Here is a 23,265-nt window from a genome sequence, read left to right on the forward strand (position 1 = left end):
ATCCTCTAAAATATATTTTACTCCACTACAACTACCATTTCCAACAATTGAAGACTGACCTTGTCATTTGACTATATTATTATAATTTATATACATATAAACAGAATTGGTAGTTACAGCAGGGCAAAGATAATGAAAATAACTCAAAGTATGATGAAACACAACATAAGAACAATTTTCACAAATATGGTAACAAAAAAATATAAGGGACAATACTAAATAAGTACAATAATTCAAGGTAAAAACTTGTAATTTGTCCAAAGGAAAATATATCAATATATATATTTAGATACATTTGAAGTGATATTTGTCTAGTTTGTTTGTTTGTAATGGTATTTATATAACTTTTATTACAACAATATGTTATTTTTCTAATTCTTTGTAAAATAGAGCTGGTCAAGAAGGAAGGCCCAAAAGACTAACACCCAGAAGGGTCTAAAGTCATAAGTCACCGCCGTATTGTCGACTGAATAAGATCTCTGGTTAGTTACAGCTCCAGGCTTCCATAACAATGGCTTCATCTTCTTCTTCCGCCGTCAAAGAACTTCAGCGAGACTTGGAGAACAAAGCTAACGATCTAAGCAAAATTCAAAAAGGCAAATCCATTCTACCCTCTTCAAATTTCACCTTTAGACCTAATTATCTTAGAAATTTCTTTTCATGCATTTCTACAAACACATGGAGATCATTACGTTCGAATATTGATCTGAAATGGTATTTCTTTTGTGCTTATCAGATATTTCAAAGAATCACCAAGTGAGAAAGAAGTACACCATTCAGCTTGGCGAGAATGAGCTTGTCCTCAAGGTCATTTACACTCTTTCCAATTCGTTTTCTATTTTAAAATTTCTGTTTGGTTCCGGTGTAAATAATTGTTTTTGAGGTGATATTTTATATTTAGAGCTCGACCCAATTCAGTTCTGTTGGGATATTTCATTTTTGGAAGTGCTTTATATTGATTTTCATAATCATATTCTCCAATACCCATTACTGAGGATAGAAATGAAGAAGATGCCCAGTTTTGTTATCATTTTTTTCCTTTTACACTTATTTATATATTTATATGTGGTTTCTGATTGTTAATCTGATTTTATTTATTTATTTATTTTTATTTGATTTTTGGTTTAGGAGTTAGACCTTTTGAGAGAAGATGCAAATGTGTACAAGTTGATTGGTCCAGTTCTTGTGAAGCAAGATTTGGCAGAGGCCAATGCAAATGTGCGCAAGAGAATTGAATACATCTCTGCTGAATTGTATGTTTCTGCTTCTCTTTTCTTGTTACATGGATCATTGTAAACTTTGGAGCTTTCTCTTACTATATGAAATTCATAGTCATGGAACTAATATATGATATCTAAGTTGTCATGCATTCTATTTTGAGTTGAAGTCTTTGCTAAGGTGAAATGTTTGAGATATTAGTAGTGGGACTTTTCCTTCGTTTGTTTCATAACATACCATACCATGTACAATTGCATTCAGTGCTATATTTTATAATGTCTTCTAGTTGTCACTGCAAATTGTTGACTGTAAATTCACATATTTATGCAAAACAGGAAGCGGCTTGATGGAACTCTTCAAGATTTAGAAGAGAAGCAAAATAGCAAAAAAGAAGCGGTTTGTGTTCTTTCTCTCACTTCATATGTGTCTTATTTGGTATTTTTTGTCATAGGGTATAAATCGTTTGATTCTGGGGTAATTTGTACTTTTCTCGCATTCATCTTATTCTTAGTAGTGCTATTTTTCTTTTTCCTGTAAATTTATTTTTGAATAGGTTGTGATGATATATATGTATGGCTTTCAAGGATTTATTATTGTGAACTGTTATGTTAGCTGTGATTGTGTTGGTTATTTATATGCTGATTCTCATTCAAGGTTTATTTTTCATAGATCTGAAATAGAATGTATCTAGGTACGCAGAGGCTTCTAGTACTCTTAAGGTGCATTTGTTATGAGGTGTTATAGGGATGGGAATGAGAATCTGAAAACATTCCTGTGGTCTCAACAAAATCTTTACCTGAAAAGTTATTCTTGTGGCTTTTAGCTTCCTCAAAATGGCCTGGAAAGCTAAGCCACCAGCCCTTTTTGTGTCTCCAAATAATTTTCAACTATATGGTTAAAACTTAAAATCATCATTAAATTTTATTAAGCTTCATAATAATTTAATAGGTTTTAAGCATGTTAAGTCTTGCAAATTTTTTTCAACATTTATCTTATATTGCACATTAAAGAACTGAAGGTTAAAATACTGGCATTATTGTCATATCGTGAAAGAGTATTCCATGCCTGATCTAATAATTCCTCAAATTTCAACAAAATTTCTATGCTTGATCCAACTCAGTAATACAGAATTTTAGGAAATCCTGGTACTTTTTCTCACTTCCACATTAATTTGCAAACTCAAATACCTTGTATCAAATGTCACCCTAAGATTAAATAGGACATGGAGTTCTAATATCAAAGGTTCTAAAGTGAAATCAAAACTGGCAGAAGATATGAAAACCTAAATTAAATAATGTAACCTTGATGGGTCCATCACTAAGGATCTATGGTAGGTCAAAGAGTGCAAAGAAGAAAGGTGATGGACGAGTTCCAAAACCAAGTCAAGTGTCTCGTTTGTTGGGTTCCAAACCTCGCACTGCTCTGTGGGCTTCTCACCCGGCCTGCTCAAGCAAGATCTTTCCGAATTATAGCCGCCAGTCCGTGCTTGTCATGCTGGCAAAAGCAGGCCTCATTCCCTCTAGTACTCGAGCGAAAACACTTACCTATAGTCGTAGTGTAAGTGTTCCTCTTTTTTGGTAGGATGTCATAGCTTCAAGCAGGCAAGAAGTATTAAAAAAAGGAGGTTGACTGAGCTTTAAAAGAAGAGGCTCTTGAGACACAACTAACGTTTGAACATGACACAACTCAAGTCAAGGTCCAGCAGAACTTGAGTGTTGATGTGTGCGTTTTATACTTAAAAAAATTTAAGTAAAAATAGCCATAACATATAACTTTCTCAACTAAATTCTTTCCTTTACTTTTCCTTCATAGCTTTCTAATGCCTAGCCAGCTCAATGGATTGCTTAGTTTCAGCATTATCTTTCAGGAGATAAAGTAATACAGACTTTCAACAGTAAATGACGTTTTATAGTTGCACCTACATTTTTGGATTGCTGAAGTATAATTTTTTTAGTGGCTTTTGCTATATCTGATGCAAAATTTAGCAGTTGGTTGTGTGGCAAAAGCAATAAATGCATGAGTAATGCTTATTTGTTTGGAACTCATTATTCATTGTTGGTGGCTAAAGCTTGTGGTTTTCAGAATTTGTTTCCTGATTAATTTTAATTAATTGAGGCTGGAAGAGAGCTTCATGTGCTTGTATATTTTGCTTTTGTTATTCTTGAATTACCGGTGGACTGAACATGTGTATATTCTAGTCGATTTCTGTCATGTCCTGCTTTTAACCGTTAATTTAGTGTGCTATGTTGCTTATAAAAACAGTTGCTTCATGAAACTAAAAGCGTACCAAACTATGTTCTAGCTACTAGCTCTACATGTGAAATGGAGGAGCTAATGGTTTTGTGCTTGCTAATTTGTCTCTGTTAAAACTTACCAACTTACAAGTGCCAATAATACTAATGAGTACACCTTTGTGCTAAGCAATTGCAAAGTTTACCTTCATTGGCTTCTTAGCACATAGTTATTCTATGTGCAAGACATTCTCTTGCTTTTTGGGATTTACCGTCTTGGCTTGAGAGAATGTAATCATCCTTACCCAATAGCGAATGAAGTCGCAACAAAATGATTTTATATTAACCGAGGATTATCCTTCACACTAGCTTATGATTGAAGGCATAAGAACTTAGACTATTCAGCACTTTGCATTGGATTGTATCTCTAGGAATATCATATTTGTGTTTGGTGTAGCAACAACATGAATATTAATTTCTTACATTGGTTATGTCATCTTGCAGATCTTAAAGTCGCAACAGAGGTTGCAATCAGTTCAGGCTGGAAAAGCCAAGGCCTAACATGCCCTAATGCTTATCAGATGTAACAATTCCTTTGGACTTTAATTTAAGGCTTGAGTGTAGCATCTTTATTATTGTTTGTAGTTGCAGCATTGGTGCTCGTTACAATACAAATCTTTATTGTGATTTTAGTATTGTGGTAGATTCAATTAAATCATATATATGCTAAATGTCGATTTTTGTATGTGGCATATGAACTGTTTTGAGTTTACACTGTTGGTTAACTGGAATGCATATAATGAATTAGTACTGCCATTTGAAGACAATCGAAGCAATAGAAAAAAGAAATGGAAGCAGGATTAGTCTGCTCATAATTATCAGAATAATATAATGCGAGCAAAGAATATGTTGTGGAACTAATGTAACGAGGACAGTGACATAGGTTTTTCTTAAGGTGGTTTGGTCCAAATTTATCTTGGTCTTCAATTATAGTATTTTGAGGGTTGGTCGAGTATTTTGATTAGATCACTAGAATAGAGGATAGTCATATATAACCATCAGTTCAAGTATGTTAGTATGACATTTGGTCTAACTTGGTTGGTTGATTGATTGCATATCTTTTAGCTGTATAGAATATATAAAGAAGTATTTATTAGTTTTTTTGCCAAACAAAAACTAATATATTGCCTCTTCTAGCAATTAATTAAAAGAAATTTAACTTATTAAAAAATTGGAAATAAAAAGCTAATTAAAATCTTATTAATTAACTTTAAATAAATTTAAATTTAAATTTAATTAGTGAAAAAACTTATATTTCACTCCATCTCACCCTCACCATCTTGGTTCCCCACCCTCCTAATCTTACTTATGTTTTTTTTTGTTGTTTCAAAGTTGGATTGATTTGTTAATTAAATTAAAATTTAAGTTTATTTAATGTTAATTAATGAGATTTTAATTTTTAATTCTATTTTTTAATTAATTAAAGTTGTTTTAAAAATATTTTTGTTTATTATAATGATTTTAAAGTTTTAATTAAATATTTATTTTATTTTATGAATTATAAAAATATATTTAAATTATTTAAAAATAATAAAACAATTGAAATCAAATAAATTATTAAAACGAGGGGTAATATGGAAATATTAAAAATCTAAACACAAGGAGGGTACCAAATTATATATTTTTTGCAAACAGAGAGTATCGATTGATAATTATCAGAAACAAAAGGTACTAAATTTGTATTTCGATAAAAAAAAAGGCACCAAATGAGCATTTATCTTAGAATATATAAAAATTATTAGTTTTTTGCCAAACAAAATCTAATATATTGGCTCTTCTAGCAATTGTTACCATGTCCAATTTTGCTTCTAGCCCATTAGTAACATTATTTTAGTTAATAGTATTGAAATCTTAGTGACCCCACATGAAAAATATGGCCATGAAAGTATCATGGAGTTTTGTTACATACACAATAGTAGAATTAAGTACATGTAGAGGGGGCAAAGCTTAAGAGACTTTTGCCCAAATCAAATTCCCACAAGTGGTTTTGCTGCATGATATTGCCAATGATAGAGGTGCCCGGCCAACTAGCTGAAACAATTCCAAGACACCTAGTCTCAGGTGCAACATCAAGGATATAGCTCTTCATTGGGGGCTCAAACACAGCTCCATTTGCCAATTGGATTTTTACTGATGGTACCAGAGAGTCCCTAAACCTTGTTGAGTTATAGCAGAACTCGAATGGTCCTCCATCGTCAGGCAATCTTTGAAACTTTGACATGTACTTGCTGAACGCAGCAGTCACCGACCGGTAAGCTGGCTCTGCTAGAAATGTTAGGCTGGTTCCCGAATCAAGGATCGTTCCACCTCCACGCTTCGCATCCCAGACCACTGCTGGTATTTTTACCGGTTTACCCCCAACAGAGATTCCCATAACATTTACGCCATAGAGCGGGCCAAGAACTCCCCCCAAAACGAGAGGGGTACGCTGCACTCGGCTCAACAGTGCAGTTTTAGGCCTGTTGGAGCCGAATACTATGTAGTTTGTCAAGTTTTGGGAGCTCAAGTGATCAACCAAGCAGTATGAGAACTTGGCCCCAAAATCTTGAGCTGCTTTTGTTGTGAATGTGTACTTGCCATTGCCTAGCCCAAGTACCCCATGAGCTCCTTTGAAGTTGCCTTGCTCATCCTTGATCGATTGAGTGCACCCAATCAGGACATTGTTTAGTCTTCTTTTCATGCCATTGGTCAGGTCTACTGATACAGTGTCATTGCCAAAGAAGCCGAGTGCTGCAGAACCTTGCAGGTACCTAACTTAGTAAAAGGAACGATCGACATCAGAGAACAAAAGAAGGAAATTATTGGAGTTTTGGACCGAAAATACCTTAGATATAAAATGAGTTCATCCTTATGGTTTGTTTTCGTGATGTTGTTCATTTGTGGTTCGAACTTTAAATATGACATCTCTTAATGAAAAAAAAAGTTTTTTTTCCTTTATTAAAAGCAAGTGACTTTATCAACTAATATCTGTTCTATATAATAAATGTGTACATAAAGGAAATTTTTGTTTTTAACCGTTTTTTATTTTTTTAATGTTGATTTTAACGAAATATTATTATATTTAATAATAGTTTGTAAACACTTGAATAAAATAAAATAAATAATTAAAAAAATTAAAATAGAATATTTTTGAGATATTTTACAATGATAATTATTTAAAAATAATAAAATCATATGTTTAATAACTTAAATAAAATTTAATTAAACTTAAACTCACTTATTAGAATAATATCATATTAAACATATAATATAATCTATTGTCAATCAACAATTTTTTTTTTTAAAACTAGCAAGAAACTTAAATTTAAAATCTATTTATAATATTTAATATTACATTAAACATATAATATATAATATTTTGTTGTCACTATTAAATTCAAGAAGTAGAACAAACATAAACTTAAATAAAAATAAATAAATTATTTAATTAAAATAAGATATTTATTTAAAATATGTATGATATTAATATAAATTATATAAATAATACTAAACAAATGTGCATGTATTTAAGTATAAATAAATAAAAAGAAGACTTCAAACTAACTAAATAAAATAATATACTTTTTCAAAAAAATTTAATTGTCTATACGTGCACACATCAGAAGATGAGATATATACGAATACATGCACACACAGATACATACGCACGTACATAGAAGATGAGATACGTATGTACCTGTAATCATAGCCACATGGGGTCGATGGTGTAGGACATTTGGCGAGAGAAAAGAGTTCAGCAAGCTCAGTCTTACACATAGCAGAAGAACAAGGCACAGTTCGAAACGAAGAAGATTGATCAGCTTTAAAGGTGGGTTTCATAGCCTGCTGTTTAGGGTCAACAGCGCACTTATTATCACGACCACAGTCATTCCTATATCTACAGTTAATCCATGTCAATTCACTCCCAGTGTCCGCAACCAACACGAATCTCTGCCCTGGTGTCCCAACTGTGACGTGAACAAAGTACTCCCCAGTCCCATAGTCGGACCCAGAATTTATAGGCAGCTTCACGGACGACGACGACGACGCCGTTTCGATGGTCCTGCGCCGCAGAACGTCGCGTTGGTGAAACTGTTTGACATTTTCCATCTGGGTTCTCGGTCTCTCTCCCAAGAAGACATTGCTGTGGCCAGAAAGTTTTGGGGAGTTTCGGTGTATCAACTCCAGCCTCGTCGTAATCTCGTCGAGAAAACCATTGATGGGGATGACCATGCCATTATTAATTATGGCGAAAAGCAAGAAGTACCACCGGAGAAAGTTCATCTTTGTTGGGAGGGAGTTAAACGATGTACGTACGCACGCAAGAGTAGGTGGGTTATAAATGGAGAAGAGATTTGATTAGGAAAAGAATGAAGTAGGTGGGAAATTATTAGCTAGATAGCTTTCTAAGGCGGTTTTACATATGCGGCCAACGTTGCATGAAAATCTTGGCTATATATAATCATGGTCATGGACACAGTTCATTTTCACAGCCTATTTTGTCTTTTATAAGGTTGTAAGAGTAGAGGTATATATATATACATTAGAGAATTTTTTATTGGCCTTCCCCCTAAGCCCTACTAGCAGGATTTTCAGTGTTCTCGACCTTTGAACAGTTTTCGGCGCGATTTTTTTTATGACCGTGTATATTGTAACTATTTAGAGCATCAGTGCGATTTTCAGAAAATTCTGAATAGTTTACAGTACCGAAAACTTAGTTTAAACAGGTTGTTGCACTCGTGACTAATTTTTTTTATGCGCGTGGAAAACAATATGTTTGAATCTAGTTTTTGCTACTGTAAACTATTTGGAATTTTTAAAAAATTTCCAGATGCTCTAAATAGCTACAATATACACGGTCATAAAAAAAAATCATGCCGAAAACTATTCACGGGTAAAGAAACACTAAAAACTCTATCGGTAGGGCTTAAATTAAAGCCCGTGTAAAAAAATTGTCCTATATATATCTATTAAATATATAGATTCACTAATTATTAAATATATAGAAGGGTGCGTAATGAGTGGTAATGAGTGGTTAATTCACTTATCTATGATTTTGTAAAATTTGTAAGGAGAAACTCATGTTTCCTCCTATTAGAATTTTCTATTATAATTTTTTTTACATTTATACTACTACAAATTTGGATTTTTTGGACACCTAACTACAATAGTCAACTTTACTGACAGTCGTAATTGCTCAGTGCGATCCTACACCGACAGTTAAAAACTGTAGACATAGAGACCAACGCCAACCATTAATAATTGTCACCATTGCCTTCGATAGTTAAAAAATATTGTTATTGGCCCTAACACCGATAGTTAATTTGAGAACAATGCCGATAGATGTATATATATCTATTAAATATATAGATTCACTAATTATTAAATATATAGAAGGGTGAGTAATGAGTGGTTAATTCACTTATTTATGTTTTTGTGAAATTTATAAGGAGAAACTTATGTTTCCTAGTATTAGAATTTTTTATTATATATATTTTTTATATGTATGCTACTACAAAATTGGATTTTCCTGACCCTCAACTACGACAATCAACTCTATCGACTGTCATAATTGCTCAACGCGATCCTAACTGACAGTTAAAAACTGATAGCATAGAGACCAATGCAACAAATTAATAATTGTCACCATGGCCTTCGACAGTTAAACAATGTCGTTATTGACACTCAACACCGAAAATTAATTTGAGATCAATGCCGATAGTTAAAAACTGTCACTGTTGACCCCAACGTTGACAGTTAATATGAGACTAATGCCGACAATTATTAACATTCGCCAAAATTTAAATAATGAAAACCAAAAAATATATTTATAAAAATACAATTATTGAAATATAATTTAAAAGAAAAACTAAATTATGTAAATGTATTTATAAAATATGTATTAATTAACAACATTTAAAATTAGATTTTCTTTTATTTCCAATTTTTTCTAATATAATTAACTTTTGTATTTTTATATTTTTATAATAATTTTATGTTCAAATTTAATTAAATTATCATATAAAGAATAATACATAAATTTGTTTAACATATTTATTAGATTAGTATTAATTGAAAATAAGTTATTTTATTAATTGGTTAAACATTGTAATAATTTTTAAAATCTCTACAAATTTATTAGCTGTAGTTTTTTTTTACTAAATTGTACTTTTCAAATTAATTATATTATATTTGAAATATTATTACTTACCATAATTTTACACATATATGTTAGAGGGAAACAATTTAATTTAGTATTTTGGCTCCAATTTTTCCCCTAAAATTTATAATTTGATATTAAATTAAATAATGATGTGTGTCCAAATGTCATTAAAATTTATGTATAGATATCACCCTAATTTCCCTAACCCTCATATTTGTTCTCGTTTTCTGCTGCTTCTTCATCTCATTCATTCTTTTCATCAAACCTCCCCGCCATCATCATCCCTTCTATTTGACCGCCTTCATCTCCTTCACCCTTTCCTCTTTTTATCTCTATTCGACACTTAAGTCCTTCCCCTTCTTCGAAGTATTACCAAAGAGAACCGAGAGAAAAAAGACAAGAAGAAGATGAATGAAAAGCTCTGTTTTTCATTAAAAGAATACAATGATACAAGAATGAAATTTATATCACTAACCCAATAATAAGCTAGCTGATTCTAAACTAATTATAGTTACAACAGTTAAGAATGAAAAACAGCTAACTAATTACAACAAGGCCCAACAATATATCACAGCTCAGCAGCTAAGACTCCCCCTCAAGATGGATTGTAAATGCTTTGCAATCCAATCTTGTCTCTCAAATAATTGAACTGTTGAGGAAAAAGAGCCTTGGTAAACATATCTGCAACCTGTTCTTGTGATGCAACATGGGCTGTTTTGATTATCCCAGCTTGAATTTTTTCTCTTATCAAGTGGCAATCAATCTAAATGTGTTTGGTTCTCTTATGGAAAACTGGGTTTGCTGCAATATGTAAGGCTGCTTGATTATCACAGTAGAGATCAACAACCATATCATAAGATTGATTAAGTTCCTTTAACACAGAGATCGACCAAACCACTTCACAAGTGGTGTTTTCCATGGCCCTATACTCCACTTCAGCTGAAGAATGCGAAACAGTGTTTTGTTTCTTGCTCTTCCAAGAGATTAATGAATTCCCAAGGAAAACACAAAAACCTGAAGTAGATTTCTTGGAATCTTGACAAGAACCCCAGTTCAAGTTTGCATAGGCTCTTAACTTGAGTGTGGAACTGGCTGAAAAGAACAGGTCAAAACCAGGACTGCCTTTGATGTACTACAATACCCTTTCAGCTGCTTTAAGGTGGGGAACCCGTGGAGAAGCCAAGAATTGACTCAGTTTGTTGATCGAGTAAGACAAATCTGGCCTTGTAATAGTGAGATATTGGAGCTTTCCAATTATTCTCCTATATATTTGAGGATCATTAAGTAACTCCCCATTTTCTAAACTCAGTTTCAGATTAGGCTCCATGGGAGTACTTGATGGTTTGCAGCCTAGAAACCCAGCTGTTTCAAGCAATTATAAAGCATAATGACGTTGAAAGATGAAGATACCTTTCTCTGATCGAGCAACTTCAAGACCCAAGAAATATCGTAAATTTCCTAAGTCTTTTAACTTGAACTTAGTGATGGACCCAAAATGGGTATGTTTTAAATATTTATAACTCGCAAGCGCACGAATTGTATATGTAATATAGTGTTCATGTAAGCACGAGATCGAACCCAAAGAAGTTGTCTAAAATCGAAAAGAAAACTATTTTAAACCAAAATTTACAAATTCTAACCTAGCTCCAAAGATTGAAGATAATTTGTAACAATAAAAATAAAATAAAAGACAATAATAAAGAAATTGAAGACAATGTATAAACATAAATTAATAGTAGAAATCAAGATGGTATAATAAGATTATTAAGGATTAGAATCCACAAAATATAATTTCAATAATATTTATAAGTATATTGATTCCCAAGTTTTAGTGATAGTTAAAATAAATCAAATTATTATTTTCCAAATAGATTTATAATTTTAAGCACAAATTACTTCTTAAAAAGTTAAGATTTTTCTTCACTTTTCAAAATTATAATTTCAAAGCATTTAGTGTAAATCAATATAATGAAATAACAAATAAATCAATGAACATTATTTATAAGGCAAAACATAATATTTTTGTTCTAAGCATGGATGTGTACAATTTAATGACACATCTTACACAAAGCATATTATGTTTTAGCACTAATGAAGAACAAAGTGTAAATATGTGCTAACAATCCAAAATACATGATATTTAAGATGAAAGAAGATATTTGAAGAAGAAAATTCCATAAACTTTGTTGCACAAAATGGGAAATCAACATACAAAATAAATACTATCTAGTTACAAATTGTTTCATCATCACCTTAATAATCTTAAAAAGATTAGAAACTCATAACTAGATTAGCAAATACACACTAAAAATTACAAACATAAATAGGAAAATTTGGAGGAGAAACCCCCAAATATTTCCTCTAAAAATACATAAAAAATAACCAAAAAGAAGAAGAAGATGAAGAGAATGGAGAGATTTTGAAATGTGTAGAGTTTTTGGTATGGTAAACTCTCCCTAAAAATGGACACCCCAAATCTCTTATTTATAGCAAAAAATGAGGTATTAAAATAATCAATTTAAATTAATTAAATTGATTAAATTAATTTAATTAATTATAATGTGGCAAATATGAGTAAATTATAGGGTGTAATAATGATATTTTAGGGTAAAATGTGTATAAAGTGGGGTAAAAAGTGGCATTTTTGAACATAGGGGACAAAAGTACATTGTGGTATTTTATAGGCTCAAGAAAAAATAAAGAGGAAAAAAAAACAGCTTTGTGGTGGCTGTTGGGTGCTGGGCATGGGCCTTGTTGCTGGCAATTGGGGCAGAATTGAAGGAAGTTTGGCCAAGGGTGCAGCTGGGTGATGTTTTGGTGGGCAGGCTGAAGATGGTGACAGCTGGCGGCTTTAGCTAGGCAGAGGGAAGCTGCTGAAGGAGGAGATGGTCACGGTTGAATGCATGAGGCAGCTTGCTGGGCTGGCTGGCGCAGGCCCAAAGGAGTTGAGGCAGCATTTGGCTGGGCCAAGGAGGCTTGGGCACTTGGAAAAATGGAGGATTGGTGGCATTGGCCATTTGCCACTTTTCTTCTTTTCTTTCTTGAAAATGCCACATTTTTTCTTTATTTTTCTTTCTTTTCAAGAGCATAAATTCTCTACAAAATAAATATAAAATAAATCATAATACAATATTTTCAACTATAAAATAAATCAATTTAATTCTTTGAAAATATTAATTATAACTTAATTTATATTTTATATTTAAGTTTAGTAATACAACATTTTTTTACCACTAACTTAATAGTAATAATTCAAATAATTAACTACAATATTTTACAACAAAATAACTATAAAAACACACAAAAGTATATAAAATCATGATAAGACTAATAAATTCAAAATTACTTAAAAACTTAATAAATTACTTAAAAACTCAAGAATTAAGCAACAATTAGCACATAAAAAGTGGTAAAATAACTTTATTTTGTAGAGTTATCACTTAGCATTCAGCCGTCCTTTTAAAACCTCAACTTCTTGTAGATTACTACTAACAACAACAACATCATCAACATAGACAAGAAGAGCCATGAAACTGGTATTAGAATGCTTTATAAACAAAGAATGATTAGTAGCGGAGTGACTAAAACCTTCTTCTTGTAAAGCACTTGAAAATTTCTCAAACCATTGTCGGGAGGCTTGCTTGAGACCATATAAGGACTTTTGCAATCGGCAAACAGGACGAACCGGTAACTCCCCCTTAGGACGATACCCTTGAGGTAGAGTCATAAATACTTCCTCATGCAAGTCTCCATGTAAAAAGGCATCATGAACATCGAGTTGGTGAAGAAACCAACCTTTAACAGCCGCAAGAGCAAGAAGAAGCTTGACAGTGACAAGCTTAGCAACCGGGGCAAAGGTATCATTGTAGTCTATGCCTTCTTGTTGAGTGTAACCCTTAGCTACCAAGCGGGCTTTGTAACGCTCAATAGAACCATCAACATTATATTTAATCTTGTAAACCCACTTGCAGCCTACAACATGTTTGTGTTCGGGAAGGCTAACAATACTCCAAGTATTATTTCTTTCAAGGGCAGCAAGCTCTTCGGCCATGGCCATGTCCATGTCCCATTCAGTAGTACCAGCAACTTTTTGATAGGAATCGGGTTCAGTGTTGCTGGAAATAGCTAAAACAGTGGCACGAAAAGGAGTAGAAAGTTTGCTATAGTCCAGGAACTTAGAAATAGGGTACCGAACTGCACTAGTAGGAACCTGAGAGGAAGCAACAATGGAATTAGTAGCAAGGTTACAATGATAATCAGTGAGATATGATGGTCTACGCAAAGGTCGAGAGGATCGAGTAGAAACAAGAACTGTATCATCAATAACAGAGGAAGGGAGTGATACAGAAGTGCGGTCGGCTGTTGGAGTATCTGTAGCAGGCAGAACACTATTATGAGGCAAAAAAGAGTGAGAAATTTTTTTTGCATAATGAGAAGAGAGCACATTAGTGGAAACAAAAGGAAATAGATGTTCATGAAATTGTACATCACGAGAGACAAAAACTCTGTTGGAATCAAGGTCAAGAAGCTTATAATCTTTCATGCCAATGGGGTAACTAAGAAAAACACAGGCAGTAGGCCGGGGTGAAAATTTTGACCGATGACTTGGGAGAGTTGATGCATAAGCTAAGCATCCAAAAGCTTTAAGATGATGGTAGGTAGGTGATTTGTGATGGAGAATCTCAAAAGGAGACTTATGCTTCAAGTGAGGTGTAGGGGTTCTATTGATAAGATAATTAGCCGTGGAAATACAATCTCCCCAATATGGCAAAGGAATGTGAGATTGTAATAACAAGGCTCGAGCTACATTAAGCAGGTGTTGGTGTTTGCGTTCAACCACTGAATTTTGTTGAGGGCGCTCAACACAAGAATGAAAATGCATGATGCCTAAGGAGCTAAATAAAGTAGGAAATTGAAGCTCTTTGGAATTATCTGATCTAAAAGCTTTTATGGACACATTAAACTGAGTTTTGATAAAAGTAATGTAATTTGGGATAACCTGTTGAGCCTCAGATTTGTGTGTAAGAAAAAAGACCCAAGTATGGCGAGAACAAACATCAACAATAGTTATGAAATAACGATAACCTTCAACCATTAATGTGTGAAAAGGACCCCATATGTCAACATGGATAAGATCAAAACAATTTTCAGAAATGTTATGATTAGAGATAAAGGGTAGTCTCCTTTGTTTGGCATAATGACAAATAGAACAGTGAAAAGTAGGAGATTCATGTTGCTGAAAAGTTAGCTCTTTATTTAAGGGATGAAGTTTGATACAAGATGGGTGGCCTAATCTATAGTGCCACAAAGAATCAATAGAAATCTTGGAATCAGAAAAAGTAAAAACAGAAGTTTGATCACAAGCAGTGACAACAACTTTATTACAAGAAAAATCTGTCAGATAGTAAAGATTTGCAATCCGCTCACCCATCCCAATCGGCAGGGTCCAAGTGGTGTCCTGAATGACACAGTGGTTTGAAAAGTAAGAGAATGAGCAATTAGTAGTTTTAGTTAAAGAGCTATCAGAGAGTAAATTGTACTGAAAATCTGGAACATAAAGCACATCATAGAGAGTAATATCAGAAGACAAAATGATAGTACCAACACAAGACATATTAGTGGAGTGACCATTTGGCAAAATAACAAAGGAAAAAGAAGTTGGAAAAGTTTGAGCAAATAGACAAAGATTATGGCAGACATGGTGTGTAGCACCGGTGTCAATAATCCAGCTAGACTTTGGAACAAGAGGGTTCTTACCAATGAAATTTGATACAAAGGGTTGATCGGGAAGTATAGGAACAGAAGAGGATGGTGCATCCTGGACTTTCCGAGCAAGAAGAGCAATTATTTGTTGCACTTGAGTTGATGAAAGGGTGGACAACACATCAGAATTAGCATCCGTATAAGTTCCAGATTTAGCCTCAGTAGAGCTTATGGAATGAGCTGCTGGTCTGGTATTTTGGGAGCTAGTCAAACGGCCTTTCCCATGGAACTATAGCCAGGAGGATATCCATGAAGTTTGTAGCACTTGGATATTATGTGTCCACAGATGCCACAATGAGTGCAGCTAAACTTATTTCTGCCGTATTGAGCATTAGCAGCAAATTGATGTGATATATTGGGTGGGAATTCCTTGGATTCAGATGTGACACAGTTTAATCTTCTTTGTCTCTCTTCTTGAATGAGTGTAGCATACACTTTATTGATGTTTGGAAGAGGATCTTGCATCAAGATTTGGGATCTTGCAGCGGAATAAGAATCATTTAACCCAACCAAAAATTCCAACACCTTATCCTGTTCTTGATAATCCATAATGGTCTTCATTGCACCGCATGTACAAAGAGGTTGTGGACGGTACTCATTAACCAAGTCCCAAAGAGATTTGAGGTGAGTAAAATATGTCTGAATGCTATGACTCCCTTGATGAAGAACCTGCAGAGATCACTTTACCTCGAAAACTTGCGGACCATTATTTTGATGAAAACGCTCATAGAGGTCAGACCAAATCAGAGATGTATCATCAAGATACATCACACTATCAACAATCTCACTAGACACGGCATGTAAAATCCAGGAGATAACAGTGCTATTGCATCGGCACCAAGAATCATAATCTTCATGAGTTGGAGCCGGTTGAGGAAGTTTACCTGTGATGAAATGAACTTTGTTTCGAGCAAGGAGGGCCATCATCATTGAATGCCTCTAGGAATTGTAATTCTCTCCACCGGTAAGAATTTTGGGGACTAAATTTGCACTTGGATGGTCGCCATGACCTAAATGATAGGGATCCCGAATTTCATCTCTAGATGAGCGAGAACTGAGGTTAGGGAATGCAGGGCGATCCATCGATACTAAATCAGCTTGAATGACAGGAGGGTTCGTATCATGGAGATTGGATCTTCATGAGAGTCTTGTGGGCCAACACCACTGCGAGTTGTCACCATGGATCCGAAGAAGGTGAAAAAGAAATCAAGAAAAAAAAACTGTGGAAGAAGAGGAAGCACTTCGTGGCTATGATACCATATTACCAAAGAGAACCAAGAGAAAAAAGACAATAAGAAGATGAATGAAAAGCTCTGTTTTTCATTAAAAGAATACAGGGATACAAGAATGAAATTTATATCACTAACCCAGTAATAAGCTAGCTGATTCTAAACTAATTACAGTTACAATAGTTAAGAATGAAAAACAGCTAACTAATTACAACAAGGCCCAACAATATATCACAGCTCAGCAGCTAAGACGGAGAAACCTTGAAGCCGCCGCCTGGAGCTTCAAAATTTTTTCTTGAAGCCACCACTTAGAACTTCAAAAATCTTTGAAGCAACCACTGGTCCTAGCTCGTTATCGTATTCATAAAATCTCAGCATACGCTCTATAATGTTTTGTTTGATTTAAATTATTTATACTGGCTCTATGCTCTTGTGATGTTTGGTTTGTTTTGTGGCTTTAGGTTTCTTGGATTTGTGTGTGTGGATTTAAATTATTTATATCTCATCTGCTTTGCTGTGATGTATTAATGTTTTGCCTGTTCTTAGCTTTAATTTTGTTCAATGTCAGGATATCTTGGAGTGGAGCGTCAAGTGGCAGATTGTGGCTTTTGGTGGCAGAGTGGAGGCTTTGGTTGTGGATTGTAGCTATTGGTGACATATTGCAGCGGTTGGTGATGAATATAGAGGCTTTGCAAATTCTTGTTAAGGTATATCCATGATTAAGCAAAATTAATAACCCCAAATGTAAAGGATTAGTGATTATTGTATATTATTTGAGCCAATTATTACTATAGTTGTGTAATTTTCTGATCTGGGTATAGTTTTTTTTTTTTTTAGATTTTTACATTTGAATGTGTTTGACAATATGTATATATATTTATATAAATGTGTGTTTGAATATGTTTTTTTAATATATTTTATCTGGTTATTTACATTGTGTTGTGAATCTGATAATTGATCTTATTTTGTTATAACTTTTGTAATGTTTGAATATGTTTAGGATATTTGATCCATGATTCTATTTTGTGATTAATTTTTCTGTTTCGAGTATTTTCTTAATCTGGTCTTTGATTTTATTTTGTCTATGTCCAATTACTTTTCAGATTTGTTTTTTGATCCTAATTTCACTTAATGATTTTAGAACTGATTGAATTATTTGTTTTTGTGTAAGTTTTTTTTATTAAACTGAGTAATCGTTTGGAGTTTGTATCAACACTCTAGTTTCATATTATATTAATGAATCAACATCCACATGTATACCTTTTTCCATTTGTTGCTTCTTGATACTTTATAGCTTCTTCATAAGTTTTGAACTATTTTCTTGCAATACACATGGCTGACATAAAGCATAAATAAGAATTTCAGTATAGTTTCAGTTTGGTTGTAAGTCTAATGTTTTCAAAAAAATTTGTGATCGTTGGCTGTTTATAATTATATTATTTATGTATTTTTGTATCATAAAGTTTGCACTACATTACGCTTGAGCTGATCCCTATATTATTTATTGTTCAATTTTCTGATTATCATGAAATTATTGACATTTTATTTGCATAATCTGTCTTTTATAGTTGCTTTGATAGGACATGTATAATCTAGTTGAGTGGGCCATGGTATTAGAGTTAGAGTTTTGCGTGAGTGACTGGAGGAGTGGGTTCAGTTATTGTTTTATGTTAGTTTAATTTAGTTAGTTATGCTCTATTTTATAAATTTAATTTCTATTACATGTATAATCCACAACTACTGGGCGTACTAGTGGCCTTCATTTGTTTGACTTGTCAATCATCATGTATGTCAATTTTGACTTGCTAATTTTGTCTTAAGTATATTAGAAGAGTCAATATTTTTGCTTCTACAACTATATATTACTATCATCTTGAGCCATAAAAAACATTGAGATTTGGTTTTAGAAAACTCAGAATGTAGTGATGAGAAAGAATTTCTCCATACTCTAATTTCAAGGAACAACAATCTATTGGCTATATCATGTTAATTTTATTTGCTAACTTGAACAAGAAAATGGTTTTGTGCTTTGTTGACCTGTGAAATTGGCCAACAGTCGTATGTACAGTATACGACACATTTTGAACAAAATAAATAGAATAAACGACAGAGTATGATTATCTTAAATAAACACACATAATTTTATAGTGGTTTAGCTCTGTTCTAATGAACAGTAATAACCTAATCCACTTTGTCTTTAGTATTGAATTACTCGACAATTACAAGTACGAACTAATGAGTTCACTCCTCAGAAAGATTTTTTCCCAAAATTCCAGAAAAAAGGATCATTTAAAAGGAAGCCTTGGGTCCTTTATTTATAGTACCCAGAGGCTGTTACATGACCAGTAATATTGGGATCGTGGTTTGGTACACGATTATCAGGTAGTGGAGATACATGTCCACCTCCCCATGATTATGAGATCGTGGGTCTTCTCGTTGTTTCTCTAGATCGTGGTGGATAATGCACGATAGAAACCTCTGGGAAGATGTTAAGTCTCTATTGGTATATGAGACTTAGGTGCTAGGTCCGACAACCCGAGCTTGGGTGTTAGGCCTGTGACCTTCTGGGTGCTGGACTTGTTGATCTCTGGGTGCTAGGCCTATTGTTCTCAGTTTGAACGAGAGTGAGTAGTTCTCAGTGGAGTGTACTTAAGGGTTTAGGCCGACCACCCTATGAAGAATAGGGTGGGCCGACCACCCAGGTTGTTCTTGAGCATGTCAGGTCGACCACCCCTAGGGGTCTTTGGGCATGCTGGGGCCGACCGCCCCTGGGATAGGGGTGGGTCAGGCCGACCACTCTTAGGGGCTCTTGGACACACTGGGGCCGACCACCCCTAGGGTAGGGGTCAGACCGACCACCCCTAGGGCTCTTGGGCCTGCTTAGGCCGACCACCCCTAGGGGTAGGGGTCAGGACGACCACCCCTAGGGGGTTTAGGCTTGGTCGACTTCTCTATAGGTCCTGGACCTATCTTTTTTGCTCGTCGTTCTTTTCTCAATATTTTGTCTTTTTTTCCTAATTTGTGATGTCACGTGTAGCATTCTCATTCGCCACGTCGTCCTCGTATTTTTGAGGGATAACATTTCCCCCCCAAGTTTATTGTAATGTTTTCAACATTACGGTAAGCTTGATCCTGGCCCGAGAAACATACCGTAGCAGTACTTAAATAGTCAAGTCCATCGGGACATTACATAGTACTTTTTTAACTATTGATAATTTGCTCAGCACTCTAAAAATATAACATATTTTTCAAGGAGTTTTGACGTCCTAAAAATATAATATATTTTTCAAGGATATTAATTCCTAAAAATATAAGATATTTTTTCAAGAAATTTAATTTCCTAAAAATATAGATATTTTCAAGGAATTTTAAATTCCTAAATGTATAGATATTTTTTAAGGAATTTCAAATTTTAACCATACCAGATATTTTTCAAGAAAATTTGAATTCCTAAAAATATCTTGTCTGCCTGAAAGGTTATAAGTAGGGCCTCACTGGTCATTCTCTTGCTTTGTGCGCCTCATCCATAGGAGTCTCCAAGCTTGATTTCTTCAATTCTTCATCAAACTCATAATTTTGGTAAGTACTTTCTCCTAATCCTTACACTATTTAATTTAAATGTGCTTAGATTTAGAGGAAATACTTTGAATCTTTGAGGAATTTTGTTTGAATCTTCTTATTTAGTTTTATTTTGATCCAAAATAATTGACATACTTGAATCAAGATTTTTCTTTAAAATTCCTTAGTCTGGGCGATTTCCAGGGTTATAAACCCTAGGATGGGTGATTTCCAGAGATATAAGACCCTAGGCCAACCACCTCATTAGTCTTGGCAATTTCTGGGACTCCAAACTCTATCACATGCGATTTCTAGGGATAGGATAAAGGTTGGGGCCGAGTACCTTCACGACTTCTCCTTATGCGATTTCCAGGTCTAGAAACATGGTTTGGGCCGAGCACCTTCAGGGCTTCTCCTTGTATGATTTCCAAGTCTAGGAACAGGGCTTGGGCCGAGCACCCCTCGAGCTTTATGGGCCGAGTAGTGTACACCTTATAGGCCGAGTACCTCTAGGGATTACCTTCCCTTGCCTTAGGTGATTTCCAGGCCTAGAATCAGGGCTAGGGCCGACCACGCCTAGAGCTTCATGGGCCGAGTAGTGTACACTCATGGGCTGAGTACCTCGCCTTGAGTGATTTTCAGGGATCCAGGATGGTCGGCCCAAGCATAAGCCAACCACCTGGGACCCTAAAAATAATTCTTTTCACCTCTCAGCTGATTTCCTTGGGGGTCTTCCTTGTATTGTAAAAATTACTTTTTCTGGAGACTTGAATAGTCCTTTGGAATTTTTCTGAGGCTCGCATCCCTGGGGTGGTCGGCCTAAGGTAGTAAGCCAACCACCTATTCCCCATTTTTCATGCTTCATAATTTGATGGATTCTAACCCTGGGTCAACCCCTCTATATAGAATTTTAGTCCTTAGTTCATGGATATGCCCCCAACTATTGGCTTCATTATGCTCATTTACTAACTTTAATCTTCATTTTTCTTTCGTTGCAGATGTCCAGCTCCTCTTCATCAGACAAGTCTGTAAGCGAGTGTACTCCCCAGGAGTTCTTGGAAATGGTGAAAAGGATTCTCCCTCGCTCTGCTTTATATTTGTTCAGTGAGGAAGACTTCTTGAAAAGGTATAGCCCAATGGCAAGAGTAAAGCAGACATCTCGGCCAGCTTCTGAAGATAATCTTCTTATTGCCTGGCACATCACCCAAGGTTCTTCGTCTGACTCCTCTCAAATCTCTTCTCAGCATAGTACTTCCCGTGGCTCTCGGGGCACATCCCACCGAAGTCATTCTTCTCAGCGGAGTTTGCCCAGTCAGCGAGACTCCTTGCAACGCCCTTTGCATCAGAATACTAGTCGGGTTCCCCATCACCCTTCTTCTCAGAGAGAACATACCGAGGGCCCTCATCGCCAGGCTACTCATCCTTAGGAGCGTTCTATTCATAGGTTCTGACGGACACGCTCTGCCATCAAGTCTGGTGCTCTACTTCCTCTTCATCCATACTTCCGGGGCGTGGCAGATTATTTTTGTCCAACTATCGTTTTGAGCTTGAAGCTGTCCGCCATGAGGTGCTGAACCTTAGGTGGTTTCTTAGCTCTAGGGATGCTGACATTGCTTCAAAGGATGAAGAGATCAACACCCTCCATAGTGCCGTGGAGCTCAAACAGCAAAAAATGATTGAGTTGACTCTCAGAATAACCTAGATGGAGGGGAAACTTGCCGATCAACTCCAACAGTCTGAAGCTGAGAAAGAGAAGCTGATTGCTGACATGGACCAATTGTGGAAAGATTCTCTTGTCGAGAAGGAGCAAAAGGTTAAAGCTGCTCGGAACAAGGCTCGAGAGGAGTATTCAGAGACAATTTTATTTTGCTTCTAATTGATCTGGAAGTCCAACAAAGATCTGAACTTGGATTTCCTTCCCGAGAAGACGTGAGTGAAGGGGCTTAGAAAGTGTCTGGCTCGTGAGCCTGCCAAGGCTCAGGGTGGTCTTTTAGATGGTATTCCTCCCCCTAGTTAGCTTATCTTGGTCTTTTCTTCCGTCTTTCCTTTCATGCCATTGGTGAGGCACCTTGTATTTGACAATTTTTACATATGACATTTTATGTCTTTATGCTTTTTTGTTATGAGTACTCAGTGTATTGGTTGAAAATTTTAATTTCCAATGCTTACTAAGTATATCAACTCACAACCCACATTGGTTCAGGTATCAGTATACTCTAAACACATGTATTTAACGTGCCATAATAACCTTACTCTTTTATGTTTTTCATGCTAATAACCATAGTAATGTGAGTGGTATGATACTTCACCAAGTACCATGAACAAAACAGGTCTGGTCGACCACCCCAAGGTTGACCACCAATGCCTTACTTGTTTTTGTTTTTTGCACTTTTGGAACATATGTTGAACAAATGTCCTAGAAAAACTTGAGCTTGCTTAGTACTTAAGGTCACACCCTCATTGCTTGTGTATACCCCAATCAGTATGTACTATATGCCCCCCAAGTGATCATGGGTTTAAAAGCCTTGGTCACTTGCTACTTGACCATGCCTTGCTTCGAGTGTTTAGGCACATTGTACTATCCTTTTCACCCAATAATGCAAGTAGCAAATGCTTGTCCCTCATTGGTAGTTGGGTGATGATTTCATACTCAGTAGTAATGATGCCTATACACAAATGCAGATTGTGTAGCAAGTGTCGATCACGATCTATGTAATCTCTCGTGTACTCGTTATAATGATTGTAGACAGAAGTGTCTAAGTTGGATCAACTGGGTCTAGATGGGCTAATCGAGCCTGTAACGAGTCTTAGATAATATTATCGATCGGTCTCTCTAGGACCAGATTTGATTGTGATTTGATGATGGCGACTGGTCCGAAGACCAGTCTTTTTTTTATCATATGGGTCGATAGATTCCTCAAGAACCAGGATCGAACGTGATCAAATAATGGCGACTGGTCCTCGGACCAGTCTCTTTTGTTGATCGTATGGGTCGATAGGTTCCTCAAGAACTAGGATTGAACGCGATCAATAAATTTAGCGACAAGGTCCTAGGACTTGTCTC

General features: G+C 35.1%; 2 protein-coding genes across 2 annotated transcripts; one reads left to right on the forward strand and one right to left on the reverse strand.

The window, feature by feature from the left end:
- The first annotated feature begins 438 nt into the window (after window positions 1-438).
- LOC133800986 (prefoldin subunit 6) lies at window positions 439-4,194 on the forward strand. Its single transcript, XM_062239110.1, has 5 exons — window positions 439-596; window positions 737-807; window positions 1,129-1,253; window positions 1,554-1,614; window positions 3,954-4,194. Exons 1-5 carry the CDS (start codon window positions 512-514, stop codon window positions 4,008-4,010), a joined length of 399 nt encoding a protein of 132 aa, XP_062095094.1. The 5' UTR covers window positions 439-511; the 3' UTR covers window positions 4,011-4,194.
- Window positions 4,195-5,430: 1,236 nt separating this feature from the next.
- On the reverse strand, window positions 5,431-7,901 carry LOC133799404 (aspartic proteinase NANA, chloroplast-like). The gene is made up of 2 exons (XM_062237424.1): window positions 7,186-7,901; window positions 5,431-6,259 (listed from the first exon to the last, which is right to left on the reverse strand). The coding sequence occupies exons 1-2, from the start codon at window positions 7,770-7,772 to the stop codon at window positions 5,431-5,433; spliced, it is 1,416 nt and encodes a 471-aa protein (XP_062093408.1). The 5' UTR covers window positions 7,773-7,901.
- Between the last annotated feature and the right edge of the window lie 15,364 nt (window positions 7,902-23,265).

This window comes from Humulus lupulus, chromosome 9, assembly GCF_963169125.1.
Source record: "Humulus lupulus chromosome 9, drHumLupu1.1, whole genome shotgun sequence".
Taxonomy (NCBI): domain Eukaryota; kingdom Viridiplantae; phylum Streptophyta; class Magnoliopsida; order Rosales; family Cannabaceae; genus Humulus; species Humulus lupulus.